The sequence below is a fragment of the Culex quinquefasciatus genome, chromosome 2, assembly GCF_015732765.1.
Source record: "Culex quinquefasciatus strain JHB chromosome 2, VPISU_Cqui_1.0_pri_paternal, whole genome shotgun sequence".
NCBI lineage: Eukaryota > Metazoa > Arthropoda > Insecta > Diptera > Culicidae > Culex > Culex quinquefasciatus.
Window position 1 is genome coordinate 30,422,564 of NC_051862.1, and position 11,999 is coordinate 30,434,562.

Below are 11,999 nucleotides of genomic sequence, written 5' to 3' on the forward strand. Positions count from 1 at the left end.
TATGAGCATTGAGCTTGAGTGCCTTGTGAAGGTAGAGCGTGAATGATGAATCATAGAGCTTGAGTCCCTTGTGAGGGTAGAGCATGGACAATAAACCTTTGAGCTTGAGTCCCCCGCGAGGGTAGAGCGTGGATTATGAATTTTTGAGCTTGAGTCTCTTGTGAGGGTAGAGCGTGAATGATGAGCATTGAGCTTGAGTCTCCTACGAGGGTAGAGCGTGAATGATGAATCATTGAGCTTGAGTCCCCTGTGAGGTTAGAGCGTTGGTGATTACATTTTTGAGCTTGAGTCCCCTGTTGGGGTAGAGCGTGGATGATGTAACTGTGACCTTGAGTCTCCTGTGAATAGATGTTGAGTTTTTAGGTTGAGACCCCCCTGTGAGTGTATAGCGTTGATGATGAATTTTTGAGCTTGAGTTTCCTTTGAGGGTAGAGCGCTGCTGATTTTTTTTTTAGCTTGAGTCCCCTGTGAGTGTGGAACACAGATGTTGAATCTTGAGGCTTGAGTCCCTTGCGAGGGTAGAGCGTGGATGATGAATTTTGAGCTTGGGTCCCCTGTGAGGGTAGAGCGTGGATGATGAATTTTGAGCTTTAGATCCCTTTGAGGGTAGAGCGTGGACAATAAACCTTTGAGCTTGAGCCCCCTGTGAGGATAGAGCGTGAATCATGAGTCTTTTAGCCTGAGTCCCCTGTGAGGGTGGAGAGTCTTGAAATAACTTTAAGTTCTGAGGATAAATCGTGAATGTTAGAATTTTTACCTAAAATTTCTTGGGGAAGAAAAGATGGATATTATACAGTTTGAAATGCAGCCTGTTTCTTCAATGATAAATTAAAACGTCTGCAAACAAAGTGATGTAAGAATTTGGTTGGAAAAGATGGCAAAGGAATTTCAGAATTTCATTCTGTTCAGAAGCGATATAAAAAAGCGAAATCCTGAACGATTTGAACGGATTTGAACTTAAACTAGTCCGTAAAGATGGTAAATAAAGGAAATGGCAGATTTTCAATCTCTAATAAAGTGAAATTAATAAAGAAGAGACGGTAGGCTCGTACCTACACGGCTTAAATTTGAGCTAATGATTAGACTTTACGAATGATATAGAAAAAGATTAACATTCATTATTTTTTTGACAAGTTGGTCAAAGAATTTTCAGATTTTCAATCTTTCGGAAGTCATCATTTAAGAATCAATAGGCTCATAACCTACAGGACTTAAATTTTTACAGGGACGGGAAAAAAACATTAATAATTTTTTGGACAGATTAGTAAAAGAATTTTCAGATTTTCAATTTATTGGAGGTGATGATTTAAGAATCGATAGGGACACTAAAAAATATATACATTTGCAGGTTGGTAAAACAATTTTCAGATTTTCAATCTCTTTGAAGTGAGGATTTTAGAATTGATAGGCTCATAACCAACACGGCTTAAATTTTAGCTCATGATTGGATTTCAGGGAAGATATAGAAAAGCGATTAATATATATTAATATATTAAACGATTTTGGATAAGTTGGTAACAGGGTTTTGAGATTTTCAATCTCTTGAAGTAATGATTTAACCCCTTCCTGCCCAGAGCAAAATCGAGATTTTTTACGGTTTCCTTAATTTTCTACAGAATTTACCAAATTGGATGGAATTTGAATTGGAGGAATTGAACATCTTAAATAACACTGTGCAGGAAGAATGAGATCATTTCATTCATTAGTTTTCGAGAAATTTTAATTTGAAGTAAAAAAAAAATAGTGGTGCTCTGGATCAACCATGGGCGATAGAGGGTTAAGAAAGGATAGGCTCATAACATACACGACTCAAATATGTGATCATGATTGGATTACAGAAAAAAAAACATTTTTTATTGGATTACAGGGATAAAAAAATACATTAATAATTTTTGGACAAGTTGGTAACAGATCTTTCAAATTTTAAATCTTTTGGAAGTGATGATTGAGGATCGATAGACTCATAACCTATTCGACTCAAATTTGACCTTATGATTGGATTTTAAGGAAGATGTAGTAAAAGATGTTTGTTATGGATTGTTGGACAAGTTTATAAGAGAATTTTTATATTTTAATCTCTTTGATATATTTTTGAGATATGATACATTTTCTGGGATGATTGTGAGTTATAATTTATAAGTCATATGTTTTTATTAAACAATTAATAACACGAGAACTTTCGAGGTTGTCGTTTTTTATTTCTTTAATTTCAGGTAATCATATTGGAGTTTGGATTGGCTTCTACGTGTCACGAAAAAGGATACCGGAGAAGCATGTGCTGGAGCTGAATCTTGGGATGAGCAGTGTTTCCAGAATACCACAGATCATCAAGCTGGGAATTAGATTGCAGTTGAATATGTATTTTTGATAAATTGCTCAGGCTTTTTCTATCAGTGAACATGAAGGCAATAGTAAAAAAAAAATTTAGAGTAGGGAAGAACGAGGATGTAGTGAATGAGTGTGGCAGAGAAGAGAGAGAGAGAGAGAGAGTTCGTGAATCGAAATTAGAGAGCAAGAGATATCAGGTCAAGCGAGAGAGGCGTTGAAGATGTGTGCGTGAGGAAACGAGAAATAAAGCAGTCGTGTGTTTTGCTTGGACTTGAAACGACGTGTTGTTATTCCTGATCCGTAATATTGTGAAATTAAATGTAATATCGGGCTTCAGTCACGACAGCCACTACTGTCGGAATGTCAATTTTCATGTACAGTATCAAAAACCATGAATTTTGATACCAATATGCCTCAACTCGTATGGTTCTGTAAAGTCCTCCGGGCTCCGGGGGAACCTGCTTTAAGGGCACCGGCCACTCCAGGTTGTGGCCACTACTGTCAAAATGGCCACTATTATGTTCAGTATCAAAAACCATGAATTTTGATACCCATATTGCCACAACTCGTATGTTTCTGTAAATGTCCCCCCAGGCCCCGGAGGAACCTTCTTTGAGGGCACCGGCCACTCCAGGTTGTGGCCACTACTGTCGAAATGGCCATTATTATGTTCAGTATAAAAACCATGAATTTTGATACCCATATTGCCACAACTCGTATGTTTCTGTAAATGTCCCCCAGGCCCCGGGGAACCTTCTTTGAGGGCACCGGCCACTCCAGGTTGTGGCCACTACTGTCGAAATGGCCATTATTATGTTCAGTATAAAAAACCATGAATTTTGATACCCATATTGCCACAACTCGTATGTTTCTGTAAATGTCCCCCCAGGCCCCGGGGGAACCTTCTTTGAGGGCACCGGCCACTCCAGGTTGTGGCCACTACTGTCGAAATAGCCATTATTATGTTCAGTATAAAAAACTATGAATTTTGATACCCATATTGCCACAACTCGTATGTTTCTGTAAATGTCCCCCCAGGCCCCGGGGGAACCTTCTTTGAGGGCACCGGCCACTCCAGGTTGTGGCCACTACTGTCGAAATGGCCATTATTATGTTCAGTATAAAAAACCATGAATTTTGATACCCATATTGCCACAACTCGTATGTTTCTGTAAATGTCCCCCCAGGCCCCGGGGGAACCTTCTTTGAGGGCACCGGCCACTTCAGGTTGTGGCCACTACTATCGAAATGGCCATTATTATGTTCAGTATAAAAAACCATGAATTTTGATACCCATATTGCCACAACTCGTATGTTTCTGTAAATGTCCCCCCAGGCCCCGGAGGAACCTTCTTTGAGGGCACCGGCCACTCCAGGTTGTGGCCACTACTGTCAAAATGGCCATTATTATGTTCAGTATCAAAAACCATGAATTTTGATACCCATATTGCCACAACTCGTATGTTTCTGTAAATGTCCCCCAGGCCCGGGGAACCTTCTTTGAGGGCACCGGCCACTCCAGGTTGTGGCCACTACTGTCGAAATGGCCATTATTATGTTCAGTATAAAAAACCATGAGTTTTGATACCCATATTGCCACAACTCGTATGTTTCTGTAAATGTCCCCCCAGGCCCCGGGGGAACCTTCTTTGAGGCCACCGGCCACTCCAGGTTGTGGCCACTACTGTCAAAATGGCCATTATTATGTTCAGTATAAAAAACCATGAATTTTGATACCCATATTGCCACAACTCGTATGTTTCTGTAAATGTCCCCCCAGGCCCCGGGGGAACCTTCTTTGAGGGCACCGGCCACTCCAGGTTGTGGCCACTACTGTCGAAATAGCCATTATTATGTTCAGTATAAAAACCATGAATTTTGATACCCATATTGCCACAACTCGTATGTTTCTGTAAATGTCCCCCAGGCCCCGGGGAACCTTCTTTGAGGGCACCGGCCACTCCAGGTTGTGGCCACTACTGTCGAAATGGCCATTATTATGTTCAGTATAAAAACCATGAATTTTGATACCCATATTGCCACAACTCGTATGTTTCTGTAAATGTCCCCCAGGCCCCGGAGGAACCTTCTTTGAGGGCACCGGCCACTCCAGGTTGTGGCCACTACTGTCGAAATGGCCATTATTATGTTCAGTATAAAAAACCATGAATTTTGATACCCATATTGCCACAACTCGTATGTTTCTGTAAATGTCCCCCCAGGCCCCGGGGGAACCTTCTTTGAGGGCACCGGCCACTCCAGGTTTTGGCCACCACTGTCGAATTGGCCATTTTTCATGAGAACCGCCGCATCATAGCGACTTCCACGCCGTCCGCTTCGCTCGAATTTCCTCCTTCTGCTGCTGCTGGTTCTTCCTTCTGGTTGTTGGTCCTCTTCTTCTATTGGCTGCTGCTACTCCGCGCCGGCCCGACGTGCACAGTTCGAGTGCTCGTTCCAAAGTGACTTGCTTTTGCGAAATTTTCTGTTTAAATAGCGGCACAGCCGGAGAACGGCACAAAAGGGGCGCGGTCTCGAATGCATACGCTCGCTCTGATTGGTCATCTGTCCGATTTGTACTGAAAAATTACTCATTTTGATTGCATGTTTTAAGTGCTTTAACTATGTTTAGTCAGACTATCTATGTAGTTAAACAATAGCTGAAGTCTTCCTCTTTCGATTGGTGGTCCAACCATCTGGATTGATTCACAGGGAAAAAAGATATAAGCGTTCAAAATGTCCCCTTTTTTAACGCTTAAAAGTGACGCTTTGGATCGAATTTCTGAACTGGCCCCCCAATATAGTAAGTAAAGACATAGTTCTATGTCAAAAAAGTTTAGTGTAAACATGTAAATTATCACGAATGTTTTAATTTTTAAGAAGAAAAGTAAGCGACTCCAGGTGAAGCAGAATAAGCTGCTCAAGATGGTGCACAACCTGGACCCGTGGTACCCGACCGACGATCTACACAAGCTGGCCGGCGTCGACACCGTTGACGCAAGCATCGAAAGGGCAACGAGAACCTTCAGGACTTCGTGTGGGATGTCAACGAATCCGCTCATCGAAGCACTCCTACGCCAACAACTGTGATATTAGTTTTTAAGCCAAACATAGATCTAGGGTTTTTTCTCAAAAATTATTTTCCCTAAAAGAACACCCAGTTAGCAAAATCTAAACGTAGAAATATGTATCCTCCCTGCAAAGGCTTATGAATTGATCTCAGTTGAAAGGTTCTCCAAATCTCTGAATTGCAAATGTAACATCCTGGAGCAGAACAGTTAAATTCTAATAAAAACACTATTGAATTGAATTGAATTAAGAAGAAAATCGGAACATTAGTTCCAGGGATATCATATTTTTTTTGTTTTTTGCATGGCTATGAAACTATTGGCACAACGCCCCCCGGGGCATGGCCTTCCTCTAACGTGGGATTTCTGCTCCAGCGCCTCTGACGAGACAGGAGAAACCGGGACCGACGTTTTACTTCACCATCCGATAGAAGCTCAGTGGATAAGGCGGGAATCGAACCCGCGTTTCATAGCATCATCGGGATCGGCAGCCGAAGCCGCTACCCCTGCGCCACGAGACCCACGCATGGCTATATCATAGACTAATTTTGGCAATATCTCTGCAACCAAAGATATTATTAACAAAGTTTAGGGAATTTTATAAGCTGTTTGAAAATTGTTTTTTCTTACGTCGGTTAACTATGCACTTAAAAAAATTGTACAAATATACAAAAATACAAAAATACAAAAATACAAAAATACAAAAATACAAAAATACAAAAATACAAAAATACAAAAATACAAAAATACAAAAATACAAAAATACAAAAATACAAAAATACAAAAATACAAAAATACAAAAATACAAAAATACAAAAATACAAAAATACAAAAATACAAAAATACAAAAATACAAAATACAAAAATACAAAAATACAAAAATACAAAAATACAAAAATACAAAAATACAAAAATACAAAAATACAAAAATACAAAAATACAAAAATACAAAAATACAAAAATACAAAAATACAAAAATACAAAATACAAAAATACAAAAATACAAAATACAAAAATACAAAAATACAAAAATACAAAAATACAAAAATACAAAAATACAAAAATACAAAATACAAAAATACAAAATACAAAAATACAAAAATACAAAAATACAAAATACAAAAATACAAAAATACAAAAATACAAAAATACAAAAATAAAAATACAAAAATACAAAAATACAAAAATACAAAATACAAAAATACAAAAATACAAAAATACAAAAATACAAAATACAAAAATAAAAATACAAAAATACAAAAATACAAAAATACAAAAATACAAAAATACAAAAATACAAAAATACAAAAATACAAAATACAAAAATACAAAAATACAAAATACAAAAATACAAAAATACAAAATACAAAATACAAAATACAAAAATACAAAAATACAAAAATACAAAAATACAAAAATACAAAATACAAAATACAAAAATACAAAATACAAAAATACAAAAATACAAAAATACAAAAATAAAAATACAAAAATACAAAAATACAAAAATACAAAAATACAAAAATACAAAATACAAAAATACAAAATACAAAAATACAAAAATACAAAAATACAAAAATACAAAAATACAAAAATACAAAAATACAAAAATACAAAAATACAAAAATACAAAAATACAAAAATACAAAAATACAAAAATACAAAAATACAAAAATACAAAAATACAAAAATACAAAAATACAAAAATACAAAAATACAAAAATATAAAAATATAAAAATACAATTATAAAACAATAATAATTTTTTTTCTACTTTTAAATATTTTAATGTTTATATACCAAAATTCATTTTTGGCTCAATCACACAAAAACTGTTTGAAGTAATACCAAATATATGAGGAATAAATACATCGTACCATTAATTTTTGTGCGATTGTTTGAACTATAAGGACTTAAGAAATTTTCCGCTTAGGTTTCTTTGACTCAATTATACCGAGTATCATAACTTTTATCATACCAGCTACACATGTGTACTATAATGTTCACGCAGAAAAATGTTTTGTAGAATCAGCCTGTACGAGGTTTGAATCAACAAAATTTTGCGTTGATTTTCTCAATTCCACAAAAGTTTTTTGTTGTTTTGAAAAAGCTGCTTTGACGTTTAGCGTTGATTCAACAAAAATCATAATTTTCAAATCAACAAAACGTTTTGTTGATTCAAATATGCCTTATTTTTCTGCGAAAAGCTCCTACTTGACAGGTCGTTCCAAGGGGACCATAGTTGATCCATCGAAAAAATGTTGTCTTGTCAAAAAAAATGTGGCATTAAAATGAAAAAAAGTGATCAGAATTGGTTTTTAATCGTGTTTTTACCGTTGTACATAAAAATTGGCATAGGGCTTTAGTACCCAATTGTAACCAAAGAGTTATTTACGTGCGCATGCATGTATTGCGTGTACGTACACGAAAAAAAGTGAGGTTAAATTTTGTCCGGCCAGCAAAATCAAATGGTGCGCTAGTGTGCGTACGCGAAACGTCATAAAGCTCTATAGAGCAACTTTCTTTCACTGAATTTCAGTAAAAATTTACTGAAATCTGCACTACTGAATCTTCAGCAAGATTTTCAGTAAATAGTAAATTGCTGAAACTTCAGTTTCCTGAAACCAATCAGGATGACAGATGGTAAACTGGATTTTCAGTAAGTTTGAAAATGTCAAAATGTCGTAAGAAAAGCTGAATTTTCAGCAATCGAAGAACTGTCAAATAAAACTGAATTTTCAGTAATTATAAGCTGTCAAAGTGAACTGAATTTTCAGTAAGCACGAATTGTCAAACAATACTGAATTTTCAGTAATTCTTTACTGTCAAACTGAACTGTGTCTTCAGTTAATCCGTATTGGCCTGGGTGAAACTGGAATCACTAAAACGGCCATAAACGGTCATACTTCTTTATTAGTTGAACTCGTTAGAATGTCCTTTTATCCGAAAATGACCCGCAGAACCCGGAAATGTTCCGGTGGTCGGAGATATTCCAGTGGGTCTCTGGGTCAAAAATTGCCATTTTTGGGTCCCGCATAATTTTGTTACAGAACTCTAGGGAAAAATAAAAAAACGATCTTTGTCCTACCCTCAGCCAGTGCTGACCGTGGATTTTGAACCACCGGGGATTTTCCGGATTGAACGGGCAGGTTTCCTACCCCGGGGACGCGGATAAAATCTCAACTTACAACGGCACGCTTCGAGAACAAACTAAAATGGCGACCAAAAAGACTGGCAGAGCAAATGTCAGAAACATAAATAGACTGGCAGCAATGTTACTGATTTTCAGTAAATTTGATACGGTTTACTGATTTTCAGTAATTCCAAAAGACTAATGCTGAATTTCAGTAAAAATAGGATTACTGAAAATTTCCAGTAAACTTATTTACTGAAAACGAACATCAGAATTTGGTGTGTATACCAGACATAATTTTCTTATGATTTCGACAGTTTCACCTTTGGTATTTGATTATGCGGGTAAAGAGCTGCAAACTCTACCATAACATTCGTACCCCTGAACATCACACACAAATCGCAAAATCGGCTCCGAGCCCTTCCCCCTGTGACGTTTGCTTTCACCTGTCAATCGCGATAAGTAAATAAAAACACGTACCCCTTGCAAAATCTTTGTTTTCTGACGCAGTTTTCCAGCAAAATTTCCGCATAGTTTTCTTGCTTGTATCTTTTGTGCACTTTTCCTGCAAATTATGGACGAACCGTCGGTTCCCACGGTCGATCGTCCTGCTTCGGCGATTGCGATCGATCCGTCCAAAACTCCGAAACAGATTTACTTCGAGCTGCTCCGGGTTTGGCTGCACCATGCCCAGATGCAGCAGCAACTGCAGGCCTACTTTCCGTACTACCTGATGAACAACTATCCGCAGCTGTTCCAGGCCGGGACAGCTGGGCCGGGAGCGGGCACGGCATCCGGAACGACCGGTGGGAACAGTGTGGTCCCCCATGGGGGGAACCAAGCTCAGGCCAACCAGAGGAGGGCCGCGCAAATGTTGGATCCTGCCAGGCAGGAAGAGAGTAAGAGTTTATTTCGCGGGAATGAGTATTTTTTGAATTAAAGGTTTTGTTTTCTGTTTCGCAGTTATCAACCGGAACGGCGGCTACGAGTACATAATTGCACCCCTTTGGAAGCGCTTCGTGGCCGAGGCGATCGACATTATCATCATCTTTTTGCTGAAAGTTATGACCACTATGGCGTTCATCGACTTCTTTGAGATTGACTTGTAAGTATTGTTCATTCTACGGCACGGCCTTGGTAAAAAATTTCTTCTTGTCATTCTACAGACTCGACATCGACTTCGACGCCATCCGCAACTCGATCGAGGAGGACTACACCGAACTACTCTCGTACACCTCTGAGCTAATAATACTGGAAATAATCACAAAATGCGCCGTCTGCGTTTACGAAACCCTGTGGACAATCCACGGTCAGGGTCAAATCGGCGGCGCCACACCCGGCAAAATGCTGATGGGCATACGAATCGTGCACGTGGACGCTGTCGTTCTGCTGGATCCACCCCCGGCCGGTGGCTTGGTGGCAAACCAGCAAACGCCGATCCGGGCGCTGCTCTACCCGGCGGCCAATCCGGGCTTCCGGCGGGCGCTCTGCCGATCGGTCGCCAAGAACGCCCTGATTGCGCTCTTCTTCCCGATGTGCTTCCTGATGTTCTTCTTCAGGCACAACCGAACCATGTACGACGTCATGACCAAAACAATCGTCGTTGAGGACAATCCGGCGCCGGTGCTGCGAAGGCGCTAGGAAGGTGATGAAGATGGTGGTAAGTCGCGTTTAGTCATGGAATCGAGCTGTGTTTGGGGATTTTATTTTGAGTGGGTTTATTAAGTACTAAGCATCAACCGTTGGACAGTTGATGGAAAATTACGCAAATGGCAGGGCGTTGCCTCTCGGGACCTTATCCGCGGGGGGATATTTCGTTAACCAAATATTTTTTAATCGATCATCTTAATAAATGTAGCAGTAGTAAAATGTCTGCATCTGTATTTGAAATGTAGTGCAACGAAAGAAAGTCCTTTTTTGCAAAAAAAAAAAAACTAAAACTAAAAACAACGAAAAAAAATCCTTTTTGCAAAAAAAAAACTAAAAACTAAAAACTAAAAACTAAAAACTAAATATTTTTTAATCGATCATCTTAATAAATGTAGCAGTAGTAAAATGTCTGCATCTGTATTTGAAATGTAGTGCAACGAAAGAAAGTCCTTTTTTGCAAAAAAAAAAAAAAAACTAAAACTAAAAACAACGAAAAAAAATCCTTTTTGCAAAAAAAAAACTAAAAACTAAAAACTAAAAACTAAAAACTAAAAACTAAAAACTAAAAACTAAAAACTAAAAACTAAAAACTAAAAACTAAAAACTAAAAACTAAAAACTAAAAACTAAAAACTAAAAACTAAAAACTAAAAACTAAAAACTAAAAACTAAAAACTAAAAACTAAAAACTAAAAACTAAAAACTAAAACTAAAACTAAAAACTAAAAACTAAAAACTAAAAACTAAAAACTAAAAACTAAAAACTAAAAACTAAAAACTAAAAACTAAAAACTAAAAACTAAAAACTAAAAACTAAAAACTAAAAACTAAAAACTAAAAACTAAAAACTAAAAACTAAAAACTAAAAACTCTATTTAAGAGAAATATATTTTTTTAAGATTTACAAAATTTATATTATTTGATAAAATTCAAATTTCAAATAGATTTCAAAAGTTTAATTTTTTTAAATAAATTTAGATTAAAAAACAAACAATTATTCAATAATTGGGCATTTAAGAAAATTTACATCAATTTACAACCTTTTACATAAATTTACAAAAATTCGCAACAATCTACAATAATTCACAAAAAAATTCAATAATTTACAATAATTTACAATAATTTACACGAATTCACACTAATTCACAATAATTTACAGTAATTTAAGAAATTAGAAAATTAAGAATATTTATCGCTTTAAAAACAAAACTGGCAAATATATCTCAAAAAGCAATTAAAAAAAAATAAAGTTTAAAAATTCAGATTTTTTTAACTAAGTTTAAAAAAAGTTTTTTTTAGGGAAATTTCAGATCATTTGGGATAATTTTAAATTTATGAAATTCAAAATTCTACAAAAAAAATTTTAAGACTTCTAAAATATATATAAAAAAATATTTTATAGATTTCAGATAATGTGGATGATTTACAAAATATAAAAAAATAATTAAAAAAATAAAGTTTCGGAGCATTGTTATTTGTAATTTGTTGCTTTATTGGATACGATAACTTTTAGTGTGTACTTTTCGTCAAGTCAAGGAAGGAACTGTAGGAGCCAAAATAAAGATAAACAAATTTAACAAATTAACAAATTCAGGTATTTTTTTTATTTAGAAAAAAACGTAGAAAATGTAGAGAATTGAAAAAAATTATAAAACCTTAAGAAAAAAATATAAATTTATAAAACATGAAGAAAAAAATATAAATTATTTTTTTTATTAATATAAAATATTGAAAATTTCAAAAGTTTTGAAAATTCAGGAAATGTTGGAAATTTGCAAAATTGTTTGGAGAATAAAGAAAATTTCAAAAATTCATTTTAAATTTA

The 11,999-nt window shown here is 35.9% G+C and overlaps 1 protein-coding gene across 1 annotated transcript; it reads left to right on the forward strand.

Moving 5' to 3' along the window:
- Positions 1-8,981: 8,981 nt before the first annotated feature.
- On the forward strand, positions 8,982-10,398 carry LOC6036080 (protein FAM8A1). Its single transcript, XM_001846121.2, has 3 exons — positions 8,982-9,424; positions 9,489-9,630; positions 9,692-10,398. The coding sequence occupies exons 1-3, from the start codon at positions 9,100-9,102 to the stop codon at positions 10,164-10,166; spliced, it is 942 nt and encodes a 313-aa protein (XP_001846173.1). The 5' UTR covers positions 8,982-9,099; the 3' UTR covers positions 10,167-10,398.
- The last annotated feature ends 1,601 nt before the right edge of the window (positions 10,399-11,999 follow it).

Excerpts from the sequence above, each read along its gene's own strand:
- LOC6036080 (XM_001846121.2), top strand. The coding sequence starts at position 9,100 with ATGGACGAACCGTCGGTTCCCACGGTCGATCGTCCTGCTTCGGCGATT. Across the intron at positions 9,425-9,488 it reads TCCTGCCAGGCAGGAAGAGA|TTATCAACCGGAACGGCGGC; the intron begins GTAAGAGTTTAT and ends TCTGTTTCGCAG. Across the intron at positions 9,631-9,691 it reads GACTTCTTTGAGATTGACTT|ACTCGACATCGACTTCGACG; the intron begins GTAAGTATTGTT and ends GTCATTCTACAG.